At 44.9% G+C, this 26,795-nt stretch overlaps 1 protein-coding gene across 1 annotated transcript; it reads left to right on the top strand.

Moving 5' to 3' along the window:
* The first annotated feature begins 1,509 nt into the window (after positions 1-1,509).
* ccdc9b (coiled-coil domain containing 9B) lies at positions 1,510-16,473 on the top strand. The gene is made up of 14 exons (XM_071899169.2): positions 1,510-1,521; positions 4,858-4,965; positions 5,128-5,232; positions 5,383-5,538; positions 6,520-6,645; positions 11,928-12,106; positions 13,694-13,743; positions 13,881-13,931; positions 14,102-14,198; positions 15,073-15,106; positions 15,222-15,281; positions 15,315-15,855; positions 15,942-16,024; positions 16,447-16,473. Exons 1-14 carry the CDS (start codon positions 1,510-1,512, stop codon positions 16,471-16,473), a joined length of 1,629 nt encoding a protein of 542 aa, XP_071755270.2.
* The last annotated feature ends 10,322 nt before the right edge of the window (positions 16,474-26,795 follow it).

The raw sequence follows: 26,795 nt of genomic DNA, 5'->3' as shown, positions 1-26,795 counted from the left end.
GTGACATTTTTTGTAAGGGCATTATTTTTGAAAATAAGTACTTTTAGTTATGCTTAAGCAGTGTTTTCTTTATATTCACTAAGCTGTGCTGCAAATAAAATATATGTAATGAACTAAAGACCGTAGTGAAAATTATTAGGGGGAAATCAGTTTCATTCATATTAAATATGCAATAGTTTTGAGTTGATTTATTGGTGAAATGCCCCTGTAATGTTTTTTGTTCTTAACGTAACACTTGAGTACTTTTTGTGAGCTAATCTTAAGCTTATACTTGAAATATTTCAGTGCCATTTCCACCTTGATAGCAGCTATGCAGTAGACAGCCTCAACTGCTATGAATTAAGGGTCAAAGCATACAATCCCTGATTATTCTTTTGCCATAAATCTACTTACAAGGTTGACGCTCTTGAGTTTCCCCTTGAGTATGATGACGTCTGATGTACAACTTCATTGTAAGGTATTGACATGTTAAGGGCCTATGCAACATTTTCTTTAGGGATTTCTTAAGGTAATCCTAAAACACCTAAAATGCTTGTAGGCTAAAATAGATTGTAAAGAGCTTTTGTTTGGTAGTAAGATTAATCCTATGCTATGTGGTCTTGAGTGTGCTTAAAACCTACAATGTTGTAGCTCGGACCGCTAACTCTCAAAGATGTGTCTGTTTCCATAATGCTCTGGAAATTGCAGAGTGCTGACATTGAGCCTCACGTGACTGACTTCACTGCTGCTGCTCTCTTTAGCAGCCTGTGGCATTTGTCTGCCAGCTTGCCTGCTTGCTGCATGTCATTAGCTCCTAGACTTGCCTTTGGTAGAGGCAGCATGCCTTGCATGAAGAATTGTGGGAAATCCGGCAGGCAACCCCCCGTCTTTAGGAACCCCCCATAGTACTCTGAACATGCAGTCTGGAGCTCACAGGCAACGCAGCTGTTGAGACGACAGTGGGATTGGGACGGAACAAAACACGCATCTCATTTGTGATGTCTGGAATTATTTAGTGACAGTTTGTTATGTAGTGACATGTTCAAATGAGAATGAGACTCTAGCAGAATGTGAGGGATTCAAGTAGCTTTCCAGAAATGTAAAGATTGTTATTATGCAGATGAGTGTCATTTTCCTTTAAAATTCAGAGTGCACAGTAAGCGTGAATGTATGGGGGGGGGGGGGGGGGGGGGGGGGGGCAATATTTAACTAACCAGCTTTGAGCAGAGGACAAGTGAGGAGGGGAAAGAGCAAGTGCTCTAGAGAGAGAGAGACAGAGAGAGAGGGAGAGAGAGCATGTGTGGAGAAGGGTGGGAGGGTTGGGGAGAGAGAGAGAGAGAGAGAGAGAGAGGACAAGCGGGTGGGTGCTGCGAAATCCGTTAACAGGGGAGCTCTGTGCGTTTGTTAGACGTCTTGGCTGCTTGCCCAACTTGGCTCATTGTAATCAAGGCATGATCGTCGACTCCAGGCAGCCCTCTCTGCCGCCTCGGCTGCCTAGCGCCTGGACCCAGCCCAGCTTTCACCGCTGACATGGAAAGACCCGTGAGTGCCTCCTCTCCTTCCCTCTCCTCTCATCCCACTCTCTCTCGCTCTCTAGCCTCCATGCTCTCGCTCGCTCTCTTTTCTGTCTCAGCCTGTCTGGTATTAGGTTCCCTCTCTCTGCTCTGTCCTCTCCCCGCTGCCGGAGATTTAGCTGTGGCTAAATGCAGCAATTTCACTCAGCCGTTACGTCTCTTCGCCTCCCTGCTGGCTCTCTCCCCTGCAGTAGCTCCTGTAGGTGGCAGGAACGCTGGGCAGGGAGAAAGCCTTGGCAGCTTTCACTCTGCAGCCCACCCCCCTCCTGCCAGTCCGGGCATGGGTGCCGTCCGCTGGCAGGCCCACAGCGTCTCTGTGTGTTTTGTAATTGTGCGTGTTTACGTGAGGATCTGCCTCCCTACCACACAATCAGAGAGACACACACACACAGAGAAAGAGTTACCCCGCCAGACCCAGAGGGGTATCGTTCCCACACCGCAGCTCCCCACACTAAGCTAGCAGTGGGCTTCGCTGGCTAGTGGAGGCCGGCGTTCTTCAGGCTCCGCCATTGGCCTTGCTGAGATTGGGAGTCGGCAGCGTGTCTCTCCCTCGCTCCTATTCTTGGTGGTATGTCCTCATGGTGTGTTGTGTTTGGATACCCTGACAACCAGGAGCCGTGAGGCAGCTAGCCACTTCCCAGCTCTGTGAGTGAGTCCCAACTTTTCTCCTACTGACTGTGTTTTTGCAGGCTTTGACACAGGTTTGAGACGCAGTTGGATTCTGGATGTGGATTCTTTGTTGTTTTTTTTTTTTGCTCTAGGATTGTGCTGACAACAGTCTAATAGCCTCCACCATATTGGGCTTAGTTCACGTCATAGTTGTTTGGGCGATAAGTGTTTGGTTTCTCTGAGGGTGATATTGATGGCGATAGTTAAACTGACAAATCTAATGAACTCAAACTGTCCAACAAAATCTCATATTCCGACACAAGGAAAGTGGCAGCCATTCTTTGCAGGCAGTAATAGCGGCGGCGATGGACAAGCATGGAAGAATCTCATGCAGCCCCAATGTGACGGTCTCTGTGTGCTTGCTAGCCGTGAGTCATCGTTCTGTGCTAGGAATATCACATGGAGCAGCGAGGACTCTCTCTTGTCGTCACTGGGGCAACAGTGGGGGATGACTGACTCACGAACTGTTTGGCACTCTCTCCCTCCTGTCAGGAAGGTCTGACCGCTTCATGTAGTTTATACAGAACTAGGTGAATGGGATGACTCTCAAATGAACACTGAATTATGCTTTTGACACAATGTTGCTGGAAAGGGCCTGACTAGAATTGGTGCAGCCTAGTAGTGTCCTTGCAACGGCAGCGTCTTCATTTTATGATGAATCATCTGCAGTTCTATTCAACTGTCAATAACAATAGCGAGTGTCAATGTCGATCTTTAGTGGGAAACACTTTTTAGAACTTTTTAGAAGAGATTTTGGCGATTGTTGTTTCATTGAATATTGCCCGAGCCCAGGGTTACTAGGGATGAGACGATATATCGAAATTCAATATATCGCAATACAAAAATGTGACAATACGTATCGTGGGGCACAAAAATGAATCACGATATTAGCTCCATTTTATTCTGCTGTAGTAACCACAAATGAGACGGCTTGCTTATCATAATTTCATAAGCTCTCCATCGAAATTATATTATTTGCACTTTGTAATGGCATTTTTAAATTGTTGTTTACATTCTAGCAAGCCAATGCCATCACTAGAAAGATTTGTGGCTCAGAAATAAACATAATTCTGCACAGTCACACTTTGTTGTCATTGAACTTTTATTTATTACATCGCAGCATGGTTGTATCGAATCGTGAAACCCGTATCATGAATCGTATCGTATCGCATCGTGAGATAAACATATCGTCCAATCTCTAGGGGTTGCCCTGCTGTTTGTGTGCGGGATGAAATCTGATATCTTGATCCTGAATCCCAGTGTTGTTGTTAGTGTCGTGTGCACACAGGTAATGTGAGTTGCCATTTCCTCCACAAGCAAGAGCTACACACACGCTGAGTGTGTAAGTGGGCAGTGTGTTTGAAGAGGAAACAGCTGAGTGTTTTTCAGCATTATGTCATGGGACATGTGTCTTTGAAACCATATGTTGCATTTTGCATGAGGAAGGACCTGCCATGTGACCTATGAGTTTTATGTATATCACTTTATAAAAGGAAAGCAGGCTGTACAGTGATTTTATTGCAATGCCAACTGACTTCCAAGAAAGCGGATTATCAGTAGACAGTGATACGTGCAGCATGCTTAGGATGAGAATCACTGAAATGCCATGCTGCGATCTGATGACATTTGCACTTTTGACACGCTGCGATCTTATTCCTTCATGGTATGACATGGCACGAACCTGACCTAGGCCTTCAGTGGCCTTGTGCTTAAAAGAAGGCAGCCGGACTCTCCTGACCCGCATGCTGCAGAGAGATCTTCCTCATTCCCCAGTCTTGTAAGACATGCGCCCTTTTAGTCCACTCAGCGGCCGTTTAAAGGAACCACACCGCCACCACTCACACATCACACCAGGGACTAGACAGACCAGCTCAGAGAGGGCAGAACACAGGTCAAAGCAACTGAGATCTCTTTCTTGGAGTTGGTCTACTTGGAGTTGGTGGTTCCCTGTTATAATCCCTAAAGCATATTAAGCATATTAAGCATACTAAGCCTGGTTGTTATGAATAGTTGTGTTGGAAGTTAGAGTGACCTTCAAGTCGACAGCCCCCATAATCAGTTTGAAGGGAGCTTCTCTTGAAAGTAAGTGTTAACACACACCTAGTTACAGTGCCATGAGAGCACATGGAGGCTTGCAGCGAGGGGCCTCTTGTCGTGTGAGGAGGCTCGCCCTGCTGACTGCATCGGGATGTTTAGGATGCTCTGCATATACCTTCTCACTGTGTAACTGAGCTGCATAATGAATGCTCCATCTGTGGGTGGGAGGCCATGCTGGTGTGTTGTGTGTTATCGCAGCCTACACAGCGGTATAGAAAGACAGGGACACGTTCACACTTCCAATTGTCCTTCTGTAAGTGAGTTCCTCTATTCACAAGGGGCCTGAATTTATAGCTTGATATTATTTTTCTTTGTTGATTTTTCTATGAAGGCCTTTACTCATTCTATGGCTGGTTAAAGTGGCAATAGATATGTGAGTGCTAGCCCAAAATACGAGGCTGCTACAGCTTTACACTGAAGAAAGAGAGCACACTGCAGACCTACTTTAGAAAGGTGAAGGTCACGCTATTGTATAGTGAGCCACTTGTTGCCATGGTGTTGCCTTGTTGGTCTGAATCCTATGTCCCCCCCCTCCCAGACCCCCAGTGACATGATGCCCAAGAGGGATCAGGAGAGGGACGTGGAGCTGGATAAGAAGATCGAGGCTCTCCGCAGGAAGAATGAAGTGCTCATGAAGAGGTACCAGGTAAGGACAAGTGCTTGCAGGCAGAGGAAGAAGCCTCTGTGGCCTCACAAATTTGCCTGGCTATCATTAGGTGCAAGTATGGGGCATGTTTCCTTTCTGTGAAACCCTAGGGCTCGTACAGGCTTCCTGTTGAATTCATGGGTTTCATTGGGTTGCATTTAGGAGGTGGAGGAGGACAGGAAGAGGGCGGAGGAGGAAGGAATGGCACTGCAGAGCCGCAAGGGCAAAGCTGACGACCTCACCATCACTATCAGCAAGTCCACCAGTGTGAGTGTCTACAGTGTGAGGTGGTGGGACTGGAGAACTGTATTTTAACTTGTACAGGAACTAGGCTAGCATTTGGGATTTCGGATGAAGGGATAACATTGCAAACGGTCAAAATGTTTTCTACATGTTATTTGCTTTGGTGTGGAGCAGGATACTCGTGTGGTGGTGACCAAGCTGTGCAGTGGTGGTTCACCAACTGGAAAGGGTCAGCAGGAGGCGGGGCCTGACAGGGGGGGAGATGGCCCCCAGCCGGGCCCGGGCCGAGGCCGCAGGAAGCAGCTAACGGTCACCATGGCTGGAAAAAAGGTAAAAAAACAAACAAAAAACTGCTGGGATTGTGCAATATTGACTTTCATGTCAAGTTACAAGGGAAAGTATGTGAACCCATGCTCTGTAGTTTTTTTATAGCAAATAAAATGATGAACAAAACATTTACCAAAAAAAGCAATTGCCAAAAAAAATGCTGCCTATCATTACTCATTCAAAACAACACTACAGCTAGAGCAAAGATGAAAGCTGACCCAGCAATGAATTAAACATTCAACCAGAGTACAGCTGAGATGAATCATACCACAGCCAAAAAACAGAGGCTAGGCTGAATTGAAAATAATGAATATGATTATTATGATATAATATGAAGAATTCATCTGACCTGTATATATATCAAAGCCAAAGCTGAATCTTCCTTGGCACTATGCAAGACTGATAAAAGCTTGAGTGAAAGACTGAGTCAAAGCTTTATTACTTGAGATTACTGCATATCTGGTACTCAACAGGAGGTTCGCTTAATTTTTCCAGAGTCTACTTAATGTTTAGTTGTGATTAATTATAAACATTGCAACTTTTATTTATTATTTATTATTACCGTATTATTTGTCATATGACATCCTCACCATTAATGGAAGTTATGTAAAGATCTGATTCAGAATCATACATAGAACAACATAACATAACACAGGGGATCGCAGTGGTTACACTGCATGTGCATGGTTTAACTACGACCACGTGCAACTCTTAACATGTGAAACTTTCACAGCATTGTTTTTGAATTGTCAAGGTAGGCCGACCAGGATCACAGAATTACTGCTTCATGAAAAACTTGGAATACAGAGAGGATAAAAAACAATGCTTCCTTTCACTTTCCAGACATCACAATATCAGACATAACAAACTGGTTGATACAGATACATTGCCATCTGAAATGTAGATACATTTCAGTGTACCTTTCATATTACAACACACCCTTCTGTAAGTATGGTGTACTGATATAAATAATTGCCTCTCCAGGGTAAGCGGGTGGTGAGTGAGAGGACCGAGAGGAGGCCAGGCGCTGTGGATGTGAAGAGCCCTACTGATGACGGACAGGGGAGGCGTGTGGAGTCGGCCGGGAGAGGGAAGCAGCCAACTCACATGGCCAAGAGAGACGCGGCAGCACAGGTTCGAACCAGATACTCTTACATAACGCTGTTAGTGTTCATAAGCTTCAGCATTTAAGAGCAGGCTCGCTCGCTCTTGTCTGCATCCTCTCTCTCTCTCCCCCCTCTTTTGGCCATCCTCCGACGCTGCACCGCCGTGTTTTACATAGATGTCAGACATGTCGGCCGGCCACACCCCTCCTGTGATGGAGCACAATGGCCTGTGGACAGGAGGTGGACCCCGCAGCTGTGATTGACTGGTGGGGTGGGGCTGGGAACAGAGCTGTACTGGGGGCTGGAGTCTGGTATTGTTGCCTAAAATGCTCTGTAGAGTCAAAGCTTGGAAAACTGCAGAAATCCTGTTAAGCTGTATAAGACTCTGAGTCTGTGTGGGGAAGGCGTTTATTAATTAAACTGTCCCATATAGCTAAGTACAAGCCACAATTATGTTATATCTTAATCCCATTCTGGTTCTACAGTCCCTCCTAATGTTTTTAGTGAAAGAAATATCAGTTAGCCTCTGGGTGTACATGCCGTTGGTTGTGTAGAACATCCTGTAAAGCTCCCTCTCGGGCCATGAAAGCTAGATAGATGCTGTAATAGGACTTGTCTCGATGACCTCATAGCTGTCCTCATTGTTTGTGTCAGTAGTATTATTATTTTAGTAACACAATCCGATGGCACGCTCTTTGAGATAGAAGATCTCATGTTTAAGACAGATAGACAGAGGCACACATACGCACATGCAGGACCCCCGGTTGCTCTGTGAAATGCCACACTGTCACTGACTTTAGGCCCCCTGGGTATGCAGAAACTCTGGAACAGCTGCTCTGGCTCTGGCACACACACACACACACACACACATACACACAAACACACTCACACACACACAAGCTGTCCAATCAACGCGCTGATGCACAGCACAGACAGCTGATCCTCACCCACTGTAACCACAGACACTGTCATACTCTGGTAGAAGGGAGGGGCCTGGACACAAGGGGGGTCAGCAGTTGTATAGAACAGAGGCCTATTCTAGGTGTGTGTGTGTGTGTATTGGCTGACGTATCGAAAGCTGCTCACTGGCCCATCAGAGTTAATGTGCACTAAATCTCCGGGCTGAACATGCTGTTCCCTTGTCTTTATTTCTGGCCTGCCTGCATTCGGTCAGTCCCCTTTATTTATCATGTGGACTGAATCAGCACTTGAACGGTGGCCAGCGCTCCAGTGCACCAGTCATCTGTGAATCCCAGAGACCCGGTTTCCATGTGGTTGCTGTTTACAGAGCCAGTGAGCAGAGCTACTCTGGCTAATTAGGCAACAGCAGCAGCAAGGAAATGTTGTGAAACTTTGGGACAGGAGGGGAAAATGTCATGTATCTCTTTGGCGAAGGATGTTTGCATGGAAAAGATTCATGATGAACTGCAGGCTGTGGTTTTTCCCTGCAACTGTGTGGTCCAAAATATGTTTTTTGAATGTGTGTGGGTGTGTGTGTGTGTGCGTTGAGACAGTGAACAACAGGGATTGTTCTTCCTGGACACCCTGGATAATGACTCTAGGAAAGGGGCGTGGGTATATGGCAGTGTCCCAGGCAGAGTGGAAGTAGGACTGTCTCAAAACTAGACTGTCACTTCACACTGTGGAGAAGGAGAGAGGATAAAGGGAAGGGAAGGGAGAGGGAGGGAGCAGGGAAAAAAGAGGGAGAGAGAGAGAGAGAGAGAGAGACTCCTGGCTGCCCACCGTCTGTTTCCAGTCTCCATTTCTCCTCCCCAAGCCTTGAGGAGTCTGCTCTCCTCCGCCACATTGTTTCCCCATTCCCACCATCCTGAAAGGGGTGATTTGATCTAATTAACATTCGACTGCCTTTTCACTCTGAATAGGCTCATTATGCTGCCAGAGGAACCGGCCTGGCAAGGTGCCAGGAAAGGGTCCGGGATGGAGGGAGAGGAAGGAGGAGTGTGAGACAGAGGAGAGAGGAAGGAAGAAAAGAAGGAATGGGCGAGCTAGTCAGAGGGGTTTTTAGTGTGTGTGTGTGGGGGGGGGTGTGGGTGTCATTGTCAGCGGGTGTACTAAATCACTCTGCCTAGTTTCTACAGTGTCTTTTTCCCACTGTTCAGGAAAGTGCTGCTGCTAATGGCAACATGACTCATCCGCTGTGTTCGCCGGAGCGTAACCTTACAGTCAGAAATACACCGAAAATTCTACTGTCAGATATGAAATTCACACGATTCTCTCTGTGCAATGAGATGACAGTTTCATTTTCCAAACCACTGAATAAACTCACTTACAGCGTCTCCCCCTGGAAATTGCAGTCTGTTCCGGTGACCCCATTGCAGAAAACTGAGCCTCAACACCAAGTCTGACCATAGCAGCATTTGTCCACTTGGGGGCAGTGTAGGTCTCTCCATGGATGAGTCGGTATCCTCACTATGATTTGCTGTTACTGTTTATGGCAGCAGTAATGGCCCCCTTTACAAGTAGAAGTCATGTTTAATTGGTTGGTAAACAGTTGCTGTGTCACTCGTATTGCAGTTGTGTTCATCTGCCCTTTTTTCTCTCTCTCTCCTCCTCTGTTTCAGGATGAGGTTAGACAAGTGCAGAGGCATACTGAGGAGCATCACAGGCTGTCAGAGCTTTGCCAGGTATGACAAGGCCTAAGACAGACACACACCCACACAAGCACACACACACACACACACACACAGAGATATATACTCATATTGTCGCTGTTGCGTGAAACCTTGTATGTTTTCAGGATTTATGAAATTTGGTTTTTGCTTGACTACCACGCATTTTTGACTTCAGCCAGTGGGTTTATGAAAGGGTTTCATAATCCGAAGGGTATTAGACCCATAGATCACCATGTAATCCTTCCACTGAAGTAAAACATAAAAATCGTCAATTTTGGAGCCACAAGGTTTTCATGTGACAACAGCGATATGTGAGCACACAAACACACACAGAGGAATACATACATGCGCACCCGCTCAACACCAACACACACACATGCAGACAGGCTCAGCACGCCGCCGCGCACGCCCCTTTCTACTGCTTGTCCCCATCTGCCTCCCGCTGGCATGCGTTAATGTTGCCAGCGAGCGTTTGCTGGAGCAGCTCAGAGCTGTCTAACAGATCAGGCGCAGGATAAACAGGCCGACTGGGGAGGCAGGGAGGACGGGCTTCAAAGGCGCCGCAGAATAAGCCACATGACAAGTGATGCTGGTCATGCCTCTCTGTGTTACCTTGCCTGCTCTGCAGTCTGGGCAGTGAGCGCTGAAGGTGATACCGCGCAGCCTTAGCTTTTGGAAGTGTTGCATAAGGTGGGGGGTGGGAAGGTCAGACAGCTCTTAGCTTTGTTAACTGTTTTGGTTAACAAATATAAACGTCTTCTGGCATTTTCAGGGCCGGCCAAGCCAACTCAGCTTCTAGAGCAGTGATTCTCAACCTTTGTCATATCAAGAACCCCTAATTTAGTACACATTAGGGCCACGGACCCCCATTTGATAAGATTTGTAAGATATACAGTACATGTATTGTTAGATATGATTTTGTCCAGAATTCCATGACTATCTGTATTATAGGTAGAGAGATAACAGTGAAACTATGAGGAAAATAGTCACTCTTCTACATTCTCTAACTTCTTGTAAATGAAATAATGGTGAAGTTTAATAATTCATCAATTTGCTGGGGACCCCCTGGAACCCACTCAAGGACCCCTGGTGGTCCCCAGACCCCACGTTGAGAACCACTGTTTTAGAGGACGGCTAGTAGCGGCTCAGCAGTCCAGAGTAAAGACGTGCTCATCATATTTTCACTGTTTACTAATCTACTGTTTAGTCTGCTGTCAAACCGCAGAACGGGCAGTTTGAGTGGTACAAATTAGCGGTACAGCGGATGTTATGCCACCTACATGAAACCCAGTGAGCCTGCTCTCTTGCGCGGCATCGGCCAGACACGGTGTGAAAGTCAGTGTGAGGCCCCCTTCCTGCCTCGGCCCCTGACGGCCTCCCTGGGAAGCCCCATGGAGGCGAGAAATTGAAAAAGCGCTAATTAGCGGGGCGGCTGGGGCGGTGGCGGGAGATGGCCTGTTGGAACATGCGAGACTTGTGGCCCCTTGTGGCCCGCGTGTCCTCCAGGGCCGGAGGAGAGGGAGGAGAGAGGAGATGGAAAACAGAGGGATGAGCACAGATGCCGTGTTCGCCAGTACTGCCTGCAGGAAGGCAACATGTTTACCTGGCTCTGATTGGTCCACAGCCGAGAGGAAAACATCACCTATCATAACCTAGTTTCTCACAGGCACTTTCCTCCTCTCTCTCTCTCCCTCTCTCTCTCTCTCTCTCCTGCATTCATGCTTGCTCTCTCTGTTTCTCTAAACCCTTGTTTTTACTGTTTTTTACAGTTTCTGTGAGAAAGGATATGCGGAGCAGCATACAGATTTTTTCACAGTTTTCATTTCTCTCTAGCCAGCAGCAGGCTGTCCCTGCTCCTTGTACAGACAGCAAGTCCTGCTGGTCTTTTAGGTGCTTTCCCTTGGAGCTCAGCGGTGTTTGCAGTGCTGATTCACTCCAGGGCTTTTTGTAACGAGAACACACAGCCTCTGTCCCCTTTGATGTGTTAGAGAGCGTCCATCTGAACTCCCTTTAATATTAAGGCAAGCAATTCGTTCAGCTTTATCACAATAATCAATACACAGGGTAAGAGGGGAAAGGAGGAAAAGGATTTAATTGCATTTACGTTGCACTGCACTTTTCCTGGAGTACCTTCTCAAAGAATGTGATTGCGTTGCCTTACAGCCGTCTTTGTAGATGAACCACAGGTTTCTATAATCAAACGGAGGGCGACTGAAAAGAACTGACATCCAGAGGCAACGATTAGTGTTTACAGTAATGTGCCGTAACATAAGAACGCATGAAACATGAAAGTACCATGAACGTGAGAGCTAATCCAATATCCTTGTTTGTTCTGCTTCTTTTATGAATCAGTTGCTGTCTGACTCAACCTCCTGCTGCTCGTCTTATTGCCCACGTTGCTATTAATTAATTTGTTTAGAGATGAGAAGCTGTTATTTGTTAGGACCACCCGTGGTTAACGTGAGGGTATATTGTTGGGCTCCCATTAGTGTATAGAGCGATGCTTCAAATATAATATGACACAAGTGGTGCAGGTGTTCAGCGACGGTAAACACCTGATGAGAGCAGAGGTTCCTGATGTAAGCCTGTATTAAGGAAGCCAATCGTAGGTCTTATGTATTAAAAGACAGTCAGCTGTCTTGTGTCTCCCAAGGAGTCTGAGAGCCAGCAGGCCAGCACAGACCTCACCATTCCCACGTCAAAAGAGGAGCAGGAGGAGTACCTGAGGTGGAAGCGGGAGCGCGAGCAGATCGACAGGGAGAGGGTGGCGCGCCACAAGAACGCCAAGGGCCAGTGGAGGCGGGCGTGGGACGTGGACAAAACCGAGAACATGTAAGACTTCTTACCACTCGTCCTCCCCGAGCCACTTCGCCTGAGCATGCTTACTCATCTCCAGCAACGCCCTGCTTCACATTCACACTCATTCTGAGCAGTAGGGGATGAAATGCCTTGCTCAAGGGAACACTGGTGGTAGTCGTTGAAGGAAGGGAGAGTGTTACTCATTCACTTTCCCAACCCACCTTATTCCAGCCAGTTCAGGGATTCAAACTGGAGATTTTCTGGTCTCAAGTCCACTCCTCTAACCACTAAATTTGTGTCACTAATAAAAATGAGGCGGTTCTACATGTTGTTTCCCTCTAACCTCATATAACGCAATTTTGGCATGTTCCCACCGCAGGTTGGTTGCCAAGTCACTTGCTTCATCAACCAATCACGTGCTCTGCTGCCAGTTTGTTTTTTGAGGGTTTATAAAGAATAAGACTTCCTTTTCCTTCGGTCTTTTTACTTGTCAAGTATGTCTGTGAATGGTTTCATTTGCTTTTATTCATGCAGATAACAAGGCAGTCTGGCCTTACAAACAGGCTTTACTATTTCGAGTTAGATTATTCAGTGGAAGAATCCATTAGATCAGGTATCTCCATGCCCAACCTCGTGATCAAGTCACGTGGCATTACAAACTAAATTAAATGATTGGACCATCAAATAATTACATTGTAGGGTAAACAGTAAAGATATGTTTCTTAGAATTCAATCTGAAACAGCATTGCATTTGAAGAGAAACAATATTACATTGGAAATAGCAGTTGAGTATTCTTACATTGTGAAAACTCAAAGCCTCTTATTTTTACATACATGGATAATGATAAAGGTTAAGCCTGGAGGCCCTCATTTAGGCCTAAATATAAACATATACAATCTGTTGAGTTTGAGAATTGCTTGATCTAATTTTAATATGATCTCATAAACATGTTCAGCGTACTTAATGTTCTGCTATCCCATTGCTTAATCAAATCACACAATTGCACTCCAAAGTGCCTGGAGGAGAAAATACAGCCCATTTGTTTTTTTTGGTGCTTGTTAGATTTCAAACAAGCCCAGCTGTAGAGTCCAGAGTGAAAAAGTAGCAGAGTGAATTCATGCGCTGTTTAAAGGAAGCATCGAAATGTAAAGAGACAAGGGAAGAGCAGCTATTTTTAGCAAGGGATGGAATGCCTTGCCTTATTTGGCAAGGCTTAAACAAGGCCCTTGAGTCAGAATACAAGAGGAAATGTCTTTTTGATTCAACAATGTAGATGTTATCAATGGTTGTTAAAATGTAGTGTGAGTCAAACAGCAAAACCACTCTCTCGTTCTGCAAAACATCAAATTCTAGACCCGCAATAAACACACGATGATCCTCAAATGTCAGAAGGGCCTGTTTAATGGTATTTAAATGAGTGGACATTGTTACGTCACCTAAGCAAACAATGAGATGATAAATTGCCCACCTGCCGCATGGATCCCCACTTAAACAATGGACAAGCATCCACAGAATTTGCATGTTTATTGTTAACACCAAACCATCATCCGGCGCTCCCGTTTATGGAAAACACTGCCTGGGCATGTGTGTTCCTGTGTAAACTTAACCTCTGCTTTCAGGTTTTCAGACAAATCCCTTCCTGAGAGAGACCGGGGGCCCCCCAGCAGAGGTGAGACATCCACACCGTCCCAGCTGAGAACATGGAGAATAAGCGCTTGCATGTCAAAACATGAGAAAATGTTGTTCACCAGCCTCCCAGTTCTTCTTTAGTATTATTTATTCATTCATTTCTTCTTTGATTTCCAGGTGGACGAAATGCGAGAAGAGGACACCCCAGGTCAAATGCTGACTCACGAGGTATCTGCCGAGGCTATGCATTTATCCATTATTTACAGGATAGCAATATTGAATATGGCCTTCATTTCAGTGCCTTGAAATCACCACTTACACAAAATGTGGGAAAACTTCTAGAAATTGTCGATAAATATGTCTTGTCTATGTAGTTTACCAATATTTTTCACCCCTAGGTCATGAGATGCGGGGCAAAGACAAGGGGGCTAAAAATGTGCCAGTGGTGAGCAGTAAGGCTAAAGGCAAGGACCGTCTGACTGGGAGGGCGAGGAGGTTAGTAACAGCTCAGCATCATCTGGACTGACACCAGACACACAGCAGCCTGATGTAGTATGCAATTTAAAAGTTGATTCAACCGTCGGAGTGCCAGATGTCTCTTGCCGCAGCCTCAATTAACTGTTGTGAAACAACTTACTGTAACTAATGAAATGCTTAAAATGGATATGGGAAGGCAGTTTGTTTTCCTGCACTGTGCCCCGATGTACAAATTCCCCCGGATGTCATGCGACTTGATTTAGAAGTTGTGGCAGCTGACTAAATAACCCAGAAGGCCTCATTCACATCTCACTGCATTCATATTTTTTTCCCTCCAGCTTTTCTCATTTGTGAAAGGAGCTACTGTCTTGAGTCAGTTAGGGTGGTGAGGAAGCTTTCAGGGTGTTACACATAACCTCCAAAACCCATGAGGTCACAGACCCGGAAGTGAAGCATTTCAGTGCAGAAGTGGTAGCTTTCCATCTCTATGTGCCGGCTAGTGATGGAGGCAGGTAAAGGCCTGGGGACAGTGAGAGAGCACTCAGCTCTGTCCAGGCAGATCCTTGTTATTAGGCTGTGCTGCTGTCACAGATGGCAATAGATCCAAGCGTGGAGAGAGGCAGCCCACAGGCCACTAAGACTACAGCAGCTGTGACCAAACACTCAGGGATGTGAGATGAGCTTCCTCTCTCTGTACCTTCTCCTTCTTACCTGACTGTGCAGTGTTAACCTTTCTGTGCAGTTTGCTTTAATCATGCACGTTGTAGATGTCAAAGGATTAATTGATTCTGTTGCCATCAGAAGCTGCCTGTTGCCATACATTCTGCTATTTACAATTCACTTATTGCTGTGTTATTGAATGCTTTTTGATATAAATCCTTTTGTTTTGCAGATGGGATGCAAATGAGGAAGGAGAACATTTACAGGTGAGAGGGCAAAACTGTGTTGCTTTGAATAACAAGTATGCATGAGGATATAAAAAACATAAAAACACCTGCTTTTCAATCATAAATGTATCATGGGTTAAATTTGATCTGCTAGACTTCTGAGACAACACTGGAAGACTTCTTGGAGGAACTTGATGCCTTGGCTGACACTGAGGTAGATGATCCCAGCCCAGACGCGCTGAGTAAGCCTGAGGAAGCGGTCAGCGGTTCTGGCTCCGCAGAGGTGGAAACGAGCGGTGGATCCACAGGCCCTGAGCCAGCTGAAACCGAGGGAGAGGACGCCGTCACCCTTGAGAAGGCAGAGACCTCGTCCCCCCGAGGCTCGGAGAAGAAAGTGCGCTTCTCGGAGGAACTCATCCAGGGGGCTCACGCAAGGCCCAGCGCGGGCGCTCAGGACACCGCCTGCTCCGAATCCAGAGGATCCAGCTCATTAAAAGCTTCCTCACCCAGCAAAATCAAACATGAGGTGCAGGGGCCACAGCGGCCTCTGGAAAGTGCCAAGGAGGACGTTGGTAGCCTTCAGGACCAGGGGGATCCATCTGCTCCTGTTGCCCAGCAGCAGGCCTCTGAAGCCCTCGACGCTTCTGAAAGCGCATGCACTAAAAAAGACAGTGTGGCCCCCGCTGCTCCCAGCTCTCCCCCTGCTGAAAAGGCCTGTGCCCCTCTTCAGGAGAACTCGGTCCAGCCTGTAGAGCTCGCCAAGTGCAATATCAGCAACACAAACACAGGTATGCTATAGCGTTGGCGGCCCTGACTGCCTTGACAGAGCATCCGGATGGTTTGTTAGTGAACTAATGTTGGTTTTCCTTCATAGAGGAACTAATAGACTCCAGCCTCTCTGTCCTGAGCCTGGAGTCAGGAGAAACACACCCAGCACACACCACCAGCAGTGACAAGGTCAGTGCAAGAGAGAAGAAGAGGGCTGGGTGAATCAATGGATGGGTAAATGGATGGATAGAGGGAAGGGCAAATGGATGAGGAGTTCAATGGATGGACGAAGGGACAGATTGATAGCGAAAGCACAGTCTGCATTGCAGCGGTGTAATACCTGATTTTGGTTTGAGCATGTTCACCCCCTCTGAGGCCTGTTGGCAGTGTTGAAGTGGAGTAGAAATAGCTTCATGAGAGAATGCCTGTTCATCTCATCAGCCGCTGGAACAGGCTGATAATGTGTTACTGCCCACTTAAACCATGCATATAGAAAATCTGTGGGCCTAGCTTTCCGGTGTGTCCAGAGAAAGAGAAATTGCATATGCCTACATATGTGGATTGTACAAAAGAAAGGCACTGTTTTAACTATTAAAATGTTTTGTTTGCAGGCAAGAGAGAATGGGAAGATTGTCTAAAGGACATGCTCAAGATGAGCGTCATTTGGAAGAAATACTGAAACCAAAATCCAGTGAGATAGATCATTGCCTTTTTGTAGTTGGATACTACATTTGCTTCCGGTAGCTCATTTGAGATGCCCTGTTTATGGCTTACCCATAAAGCTGTGTTTTAATTGTGCTGTGCTGTGTCCCACTCGTCGAACACAGTTATCCCATAGCAAAGTCAGAATGCTATGTTTTTCAGCTATCTAAAACTTACATAGGAATGGTGAGAAGTGTTTTTGAACATTTTCCCTGCTCAAATACTTTGCGTCCAAGCACTTTATGAATATTGAAGGTATGAGTATTGGCACATTATTCAGTATATTATGCTGTGTAATGGCAAGCTCATTGAATGTCTGTCTCTGTTTACATTTGTATTAAGATTTCAAGGTACATATCAGGAGGCTAGCTAATCAACCTTACTTAGGCTGCCCTTGACAATAAACTTCAGCAACAGTCAAATTATCTTGTGCCTGATTCTGCCTTAGGGGTATTTTGAATGATGAAATGTAATCTGCATTATATGCTGTTGCCACTCAAAATATTGAGTGGATATTATTTATCAACTGCTTCCAGCATCATTTAGTCAATGGCCTTTCATGAATCAGCAATCAATTCAAGTGCATTACTAAAGGGCACATTTGGGACTCATAAAATCCTATCTTATTGGCCACTGACCAAGACTCTATTAAGTTTCCAAAATGTTATTACTGACTAAAATGTTTTTGTTTTGGAGAGAATGGAATGCTGCAGGTTTTACTAAGTAACAGTAACAGTAAGAATCAGCAATAAAACTCGATAAGAGGCATTAACATTGTCAACAGCTAACAGTTTCTCAAAACATACATTGCTGCCATAAAAACCTTTTGGACGTCCTAAAAGGACTCTTGATAAGTGCTCAATAAAACACAGTAAACTTAAAATCTCAAACTTGCCCTTTAACATATTATGGTTATTGTGTTCCATCAAATCTGTGTGATTTCAAATCGAGGCTGAATCCCAACTGTCTGGTCTTCCTCAGGCTTCTGGACTTTCAGGCGGCTAGTGAAGGCTTTTCAAGCAATGTGGACCTGTAATGTGGGTCTTCAACAAGGGCCTTGGCCACAGTTCAAAGCAGAAGGGACATGATTAGAGAAAAAATAATTTGTTTATGAATGAAATCATTTGTGAATTAAAACTTAACTCATAAAGCTCTAATGGAGTAGCACATTGAGTTCAAACCCATACAAGTGATGCATTTATATATTTTAGAATGTGTGGATTTATTAATTACCTACACAAATATGCTTTGGCATTCTATTTGCATTCATTATTTTTTTTCTAATATAACCCAGATGGTGATTTGCCGATGCTGCATTTGCACAGCCAATGTTAATACTCCTGGTTTAGTAGGGAGGAATGGTGTCAATTTTTTTTCTGAATTCAGACTCTTATCCCCCTTCGGACTGTTGAGAATTTGGAAAGTCCATAGTCCACAGTCCAAACATTGGGATTCAGCTGTAATTCCCATTGGAAATGTCATGTTATTTGTTCTGTTTTATAATTGTGAATGAGAACTAATATTTTTTTAAAGGCTTCCTAATTGAGAATTTAGTCAATTGCTGTGCCTTGCATATTAGATTCTTCAGATATTGAAGGTGTACCTCCTCATTTCATGGTTTGTATCATAACATAGTGTCCATGTACTGTACTAACAAAGAGTTTGCGCAGTGCATTGATTTTATTTATTTGCCTCTCCATTTGGACAACTGAATGTTACCTAGTATAATTCTGCAAACCTAAAACTGTTTTGAAACAATGTTTATGTGCATTAGTGACTGTTTTTTCTCTGTAAAATGTATGGAAATGTTTTATTTATTACCACTTTATTTTTTATCTCACTTTGGTATCAAGTGACAAGTATAATAGAGAGCCTTATAACACGTCTTGTCATCAAAGAAGTTTTTCGGCTTTTGTCAATGCTACATACTTTGATAGTATAGTATACAGTACTGTAATTGTAAGTAGAGAACATAGTGGACATGCTCTGAGCTGCCAGGCTCTGTAATCTTACATGAAAAAGAATAATCAGGAATCTAGTAGAAGCACACTGGGAAAACCAAGAAGCAAGTCACAAGGGTTGAGGCCATTCCAGCTGTCAACAATGGCCTTATTCTATATTTGGCATGTGATTGGATGGTAAAGAAAAACCGCTGTTTATTTGAAAAGTACGCACAGAATCAGGTCACACAGCTTACCTTTGAAATAATTCAAACTCCCTCTGGGATTCAATCAAATTTGGAATTTAGGATGGAATGAGCTACAACCACACAGCTGTGGCCCTCGATCAGCACCTGGTCATTTTGAGGCGCAGTAATGTTTACGTGTTTCAGTAATTAATTTGCACATTCAAGGGTCATTAGACATTTGCATTATCACCTTGCTTAATGACAAATTTAAGAGGTGGCTCTGATTGTGTTGCTCCCATGGGTGTGCACCACTGTCCTCCATGTTCTCACATACTGTAGGATGGAAGGTATCATTGTGTATGTTTGGGTGTGTGTGCGTGCGTGTGTGTGTGTGTGTGTGTGTGTTGTCAATCGAGGTGTGTTTGCAGCTTTTTACTGTTCAGAAATGCTCATGTTAGTTTGAATCTGTGTGCAACATAATTAATTGTAAAACAATTGGAAGGAGGCATACAGAACATCAATAAAGGTTTTCCGTATTTCACACTCGAGTCTCTTTTGTTTTGGCAGCGTCATTTCTGTCATGACTGGCATCGTCACAATCTCTCTCCCTCTCCCTCCCTCTGCATGTTGCCTCTGACTGATGCAGCTGTGGCTCAGGACAACGCCACAGATGTGTGTGAATCAGATCTCTGGAGAGTTGCGGTGACTACAGAAAAACAATGCCACTGCAGCGAGAAAGAGAGAGAGAGAGAGAGAGAGAATGGTAGAACACACAATAGCATCAGCAGCCCGTGAAGTTTGACCTCGGACCGATGGAGGTGTGAGCACATGAGACCAAAGCCGAAGCCAGGTGTTGTCCCTGCAAATCTGCCTCCGCCTTGGATCCTGACTGATTAATTTCAAATGAGCTCTCTGCAGGGCCGTCGCACTGGAAACCGTCCCCTCCCAGCCCTGCAGGTGGGACGTCCCATGGGTGCTACTCTTTTAATCATCTCTCCCCGAGGCTGTCACCATGGCAGCCGTCTGTCCCCGAGGCCACAGTGCTTTGAGCTTGTGACCTTATGCACAGTGGCCTTGTTCCTCCTTCATAATCGGCAGCCTTCTCACTGCACTGAAATGATTTATTTCCTCATGTTACATGCTGCAGCCTCATTAGGCTTTTTATATTTAAAACAAGATCAAAGGTTCTTATTTCCTGTAGACTTTAATTTACGAGCAGAGCCGCCTTTTCAAAGCAACAGCCCATTGTTTCAGCAGCAGTAACACGGCCTGCTTCAGCTAGCTGGCTAATAGTTTGAAGGGTCTGATGCAATAGTACACCACAGTGGGTGTTAATATGGAAATAAGTCCTGTAGGCTGTGGTAGAGGGTTTAAGTGTAGTGTAGGATTATGTCAGCTACACTCTGCAGTGGTGTAAAGCCTCAGAAGCTTCTCTTCCTGAGGAGAAATGAACAGGAGCTCAACTTTTTGCCCAAGCAGCTCTGAAAAGCAAGGTAGTGCTGAGGCTGTGTGCGTGGAACCAAGCCTGTCATCATGGGAAATGCAAGATCCTTTTTGGTGTACAACCATATGCTGTCATTTTTACTGCTGGTTTCAAATCCGTGGCTTGGAGAGAAGCCTCTCTAGGAGTAGCTGTCCCTCTTAAATTCACGTTCACAACTCCCCTGCTGCCCCGGCTGCCTGTCCGCCCAAAATACTGCCTCTAAACCAGGCTGTGAAGATGCTCGGGGGTAATATTAACTTTTCACTGCAGCATGGTTTGGAGCATAAGCCCCTTCAGCTATACGTTCCCTGCTGCTGTGGGCAACCAAGAATTTCAGTTCGAATCTGAAGTGCTAATGTGATGTCCTACTTAACAAGTTTGTGATGGCTTCTTTGAGACAGACACGGTGTGAACACAGTGAGATTACAGTATAGGAGGCTCTTGAGGTGTTTCATTACAGTTGATTGATACAGGTTAAGTGGGAGAAAGGCCCGGCCGCACCCTGTGACCTTGACAGAACCTCAAACAGACAGGTTGACAGTCCCCACTGAGCGTGTGCGTCATCCCCCCGGCCCCGTCACGGTTCAGGATGTAACAACCACGCCTTAGCAGCTGCCCTGATCACAGACAGCGTGCTCTCCCCCTCTGCTCGGCCTGGAGACAGGAGGCTGGGCTGGAGAGGCTGTCCATGTGCTGCCTGCCTGCCATATAGATCTGAGGGCGGCGCCTTTTGCTAGCATCATCAAACAACCCCAGCTGACAGTCGGTCAGTAGAAACTAAATGATTGTGTGATTTTTGATTTGAATAAATGTATGAAAGAACCCAATTTAGCATTCAATTAAAGCGAGCAATCCTGCATCTCATTAGGATGTTCTACTGTCTGTGTGTCTTGGATCAGTTTTATATGAGAGTGCAATCTATTGTATAAAGCTGGTCAGCCTCTAGTGTTACAACAAAAGATGGGCTTCAAAAACCTTTAACCTTTTAACAAATCTCTGCTCATTCAGTCTTGACTTTTGCAGCTAATTCTGCTATCATTATTATTATTTTGCTAGCGTTTTGCTAATAGGCAATAAATACAATTCCAGCTAGCCAGTGACCAGAGATTTGCCTAATATTACTCAGCAACAAAATTTGGCTCCTGGAAAGCAAAAAATAAACCACTAGAGGCTTATAAATAGCACTAGATGCTTTTAAGTGTTCCGGACCACTCCACCACAATGTCACACCTCTTAGATATTTGGCTTTAGGGGAATGTACTACATATTGGTGTTTGCTGATCTTTTGAACCTGGCAAATAGAAAAAATATGTCCTCTCTAGTGTTTATCTGGATCCTACAGAATAAGTACTTTGTAGTTTTGCTTGTTTGATATTTCCCTGCGAGTATATAGACATCTAGATCATAGGCAATACAGCATGAGATCAAAACACTTATAGGCCTACTGTAGTGTCTGTGCTTACTAATACATTATGTTGCACCTGTGTCCCACAATGTGTTTCAATGCTGATGTAATTAATTCATGCAAACATTTACAGTCCTGCGATGACTGGATGGGAGCGTTCCTAGATTTAACAAAGTTACGAAACGAGATTAGTCTCGCAAAGCTGACAATACAGTGCCTACTAAAGCATACAGCTTCCCTTTTGTTTCTTTAATTATGCATCACCCCATAATATTGCCCCTTTCATTAATTGAAAAGGCCACTGTAAGCTGCCTTTATATTGTTTCCATGTTTTGCAAGGCTGCGTGTTAATATTTCATAACTTTTGTGATGGTGTCTTGCTCCAACAATGGGATAATGAAAAGCCTTTGATTCCTCCAGCTTTGCTGTAAAGGTCTCTCTGGTACAGCGTTTCAGCATAACATGACAATGTAGTGCGTTGCTCCCATGCGTGCCAAGTCTGATCAGTAAAACAGTCTTTGGAAAGTAGAACACTTTTGCGCTGAGCATTACATTGTGTCTTTGAACAGACTCTTCTGCCTTATAATTAATATTCTTATCCTCTCTTTCTTCATGGCAAGCTGTCTGTAGTTATTATTGCAGGTAATAGGCCAATAACTGGATCTTATGGATCCAAATTCTGGTACTTTACATGGCCAGCATGAATCTGGATGGACACTGGAATTTAATTTTTTTCATGACAAATCTAACATTAAAGTGACCAGTACAGCTGCAAGACATCATGCTGTCTAACAATGCTTGTCACCCTGTAAAGATAATTGAAATGAAAGCAGCTATAACGACAGATTTTTATGTTTATATTGATGGCTTGGTTGGGGCTGACACTGTTTAAATCAACACTTTTACCAGATGTAGCCATGATCATCTCTGACAACAGGGTAGAAATTTTGCATTAAAGCTTCTCTCATTGGCTTACTCATAGTACTCTGATCCTGAAATGCTGACTGGGTTAATCAATTTAATGTTTTTGTAATGTTTTACTAATTTAAAAAAAGATATCATGCTATCTATTTCCTGGCTTGAGCGAGAAAGCTACAAAACAAATGAATCTTATCTTTGCGTCTTAGTGTGGCTGATTTCACATCAGATAATGTGATCATCTGCCTGGGTGACTGGGTTCAAGAGTCATAAGGTCAGAGGCCGTCTCCTGACTCAGACGTGGCTGCCAGCGATATCTGTCAGTACTGATGGACTCCTTCATCAATAGGTCGGTCATTACTCCTTCCATATATCACAGGAGGCCATAAGAGGCATTGAAAACATATCCGTCAAGGCCCTTCTATATACAGAGAGCACTGCAGCATTGACAAGTCTGTCACAGTGTTATACACACTCTATTACATTTTTCCAGGACACACATGGTTTGTGTTGTGATAGGGGATGTTACTCTGTTGTGCAATCTTCCCTGATGAATGGACATCCTGTTTAGCACCCAAAACAGATGCCTTGGCTTTGGTTCTGAGAATCTGTCATCTGACGATTGATGCTAACAAAACAGTAGATCACCAAACCCTCTCTTTACATCACAGTGTAAAGGCACCGGCTGCTTAGCGGCGATCAGGTGAAGTTTTATTTTCAGTGTAATAGTGAATGATGCTTGTCACTGCCAGCATAAAAACCAAGATTTCAGCCAAACAGTCCTTTCAGGGAGAGTTGGCTCGAAATAGCACCAAGCAGTATTGTGTAATGTGTTCTTGTTTCCTTTGTACACTGTAACAACAGAGCTCTCAAATCAATACACCTCCCTCACATGCTGCTCAGCGCTCAAGTAGAAAGTGCATGGGGCGGTTGGTCTTATTTCCACTTCATAGTTCACCACATGTGACTGTGTGAAGTGCTTCTGTGAGCTGCAGTGACTCGAGTCTGAACTGTGGCAGACTGGGAGATGAATGCTCCTCTCTGCCTGAGGAGCAGACTCTTCCTCTGCTCACATACGTTACAGTTCGCTCAGGGTTTCCTGCTATAACACACACTGATTTGATTAAATGCCCAGGTCACAAGACTGGCTATAAATTGAGGGCTCTTTGTACTGGCATGGTTATTATTAAGTCAGCCTAGTTGGTCAGCCTAGTTTTTCAAATCCATTAAGGCCCAGTGAGAGTTGCGTTAAATATTAAGGTTGGTCTGTACACTCTCTAGCTACAGTCTAATAGCCCACAGTGCATCACAATTCATTATCTGACTTTTTGGAAACAAATGTAAGATATTAGCTAAAAACTAACATTTATTTGAATATATATTTTCTATTATATTATGGCTCTAAATAGCTAAAATAACATTGATAACATACAATATGGCACTGGTGAATTGACAATTTGCATATGATCTATTATAAATCATAGAAATGAATCATTTTCTAAGGATGTTTATTTGTACCTTGTGATATGTATACCTATTATACATACTGTAACCTTAATAAAAAGTATCTAATTACACTAAAAGTTCATCAAGGCCAAAAGATGTACGCCTGCCCTATGTACATTACCAAATACACAATACATTTACATGGTTATATGCACATACCTGAGCGTAACTCAATAATGCAGGTTCCTCTATACTCGGAATCCAGATTTTATCCATGAAAGAAAATATAGCTTATGTAAAATGCAATAATGCAGTATTGTTTTCGACCAGCCGATGAGTGGCAGTGATGTTAAGCGCTGTATGCCTGTGAGTTATATTTATGTCCTGCAAACCAAAAGCATCTCTGGGGGCCTTTATGTTCTATCTGACAAAATATCTATACCAATGTTGTCCATACACAGGCTAGTGACCTCAAGAGCTGTCCAAGGTAAAGTAGACACACATTGACTTAAGGCATACAGTTGGCCTAAAAGAAAAAAAAACGCATAGTTGTTGAAGGGGGAAACAATAATCGTTGAAGAAGCTCTCAGGTCTCATCACTTCTCAGTCATGGCCATTCAGAATAGGATTTCATTTGGACGGGCATGAAGCCTGTGCAATCCAGCATCCATAGGCGCTCTGCAAAACAGTGAGTTTGAAGAAGACCTGTGTTATCCGACCCGCGGCATTGAGTCTGTGAAACACTCCTTCTTGGATCAGTGTGTGTGTATGTGCGTGTCTGTGTGCGTGTGGTTAGAGGCCTCATCAGTCTCCCCTGCGCAGGCCAGCTTGGCTCGTCGCGGAGGCGGCCCCGGTAGGAGAAACAGTGGCAGCATCTGCAGCCGCTTGGTCGGGGTCGCGTTTATTCGCACCGTCAACCCGTCTGCGCGCATCCCTCTCCTCGCCCTCATTATGCGCGGCGCCAGACACCCCGGTGCCCGGCGGGATGTAATGGCTCACTCGGGGCTGTGCGGATGCATGCGTGTCTCTACCCAGAGAGTCTGATCTCTGCGCGGCTCCTGCGGTTGTGTGGCCGTGGGAAGATGCGTAGAGTCCTTCCTCCTGCTGCTGGGAGTGCGCAATTTCTGCTCCGGCACCGTCCGGGGAGAGAGCCGCGCTCTCGGCTCTGTCATCCCACTGAAACGCCTGGCTGTGGGGCTTTGCACCCTGCCTGGTCTGGTTCAGAGAGAACAGCTCTGTCTGTGTAGAGTTCGACTCTGAGACATTGTTGCTGGTGGAAATATTAGTTGAGATGTTTGCGGTGGCGGTGACCTCCCCCGGCACCCCCGGCTTCCCCGCAGAAGAGGATGCACTGGTCGGTTTCCAGATCAAGCTGTAATAAATTGCCAGTATAATGGCTGCTAAGGACACGGACAATACATATGCAAATACAGTGGCTAGTCTCACCCACTTCTTGTTAGTCTTAGCAGCCATCTTAGCCTTTTTGTCCCCCGTATAAGTAGCAGGTTTGCCCCTCTCCATATTGGGCATGAAGTCCCGCTCTCTCATATTGCCCCTATTTTTTCCTCGATGCTCCACCACCCCGTCCGTCTTGAAGGCTTCTTGTTATCCACAATCCAAGAGAAGACGGGAACCAGAAGGTTGAGGGAAAAGATGTTGGACCACCTTGAACCGTACGCACCGCCGGAGTATTTTTGCAGTTAAATTGATCTGTGGTAATTCATTTCATCTCAGGAGCACTGCGCCTAATCTTCGGTACCCAGTGCAGCATTGCGTTTCATCATGGACATCAAGCATCCACTGGCTTATTGCGCGTTTCAGCATCCGACAGCAGCCAAGACCGATGTGTATCCTTACGACATTTCCAGGGAACAGCTGGCTGGAGGCCCACGGCGAATCCGCAGTATAAGATTTGATGTCATTTATTAAAACGATTAAGTGAGATCATACGGTGGACAACTGTCTGTCTTATCCAGCAAATGAAGTGGCTGGCTCAGCTAAAAATACAGGAGAGGGGGCGGGCGGTGGCTCTTAAAGAACCAGCATCTGTGCAGCAGCCTGGAGAAGCTCTGATGAAACCACAGAAAACACACATCACCTTCACATCAGGGGGATGCTGCTGCTGCACATGGAGAGGAGAGGAATGGGGATGAAAACTTAAGTGATGCTGTAAAGAGTTCAGCCTACAGTGTGTCTGTATGCGCAGCCAAGTGTAGAGAAGATGTGGGCCAATCATGTGCAACCAGTCCCGTTAGAGCCACTGAGGAGGTCATTTATGGATTCTGACCCATGAAAGCTTCTATAGTATCTACCCGCGAATACATAGGCATTACATAGGACAAATCAACCCCATTGATACACAAGTAACCATAGCTATACAGCCTACTAGACAGTTAGTTCATTTGGGATCAGCTCTGACCTCATCCTACCTGTGGTCTGGTCAGCTTACATGGCAGCGCATCATTTCAGCACAATGGACAGCGCCTGAGTTGGTACTGGCGCGTTGCCTTCTGGGATACTGTAGGTAAAGCAGGTGAACAAACACTGCTAGAATTTGACCAAGCTACGACCTCCAATTGGTGATCATCATAATTCAGTATTTCTAATAAAAATGTATTTATGCCTGCTTTTGTTTATTAGAAATATTGTCATCAACAAAACAACAAAACACACAGACTATTTTTCTCAGAGATTAAGGTCAAATGCTTAATTTTAGTTCTACTTGTTTTATACTATTGTATCCATGCATATGTATTTCATTCACACTTTTGTTTGTTTGAGCTTGTCCATAGCCTTTTGATATGTAAGAATTATTGTTTACTGTACAAATGTGACATATCTTATTAATATTTCTGCTTGTCTTACATGCTGTGGCCCA

The sequence above is a fragment of the Centroberyx gerrardi genome, chromosome 17 (assembly GCF_048128805.1).
Source record: "Centroberyx gerrardi isolate f3 chromosome 17, fCenGer3.hap1.cur.20231027, whole genome shotgun sequence".
NCBI classification, from domain to species: domain Eukaryota; kingdom Metazoa; phylum Chordata; class Actinopteri; order Beryciformes; family Berycidae; genus Centroberyx; species Centroberyx gerrardi.
The sequence above is the reverse complement of the archived record's forward strand: the minus strand, read 5'-3'. Positions and strand labels throughout refer to the sequence as shown.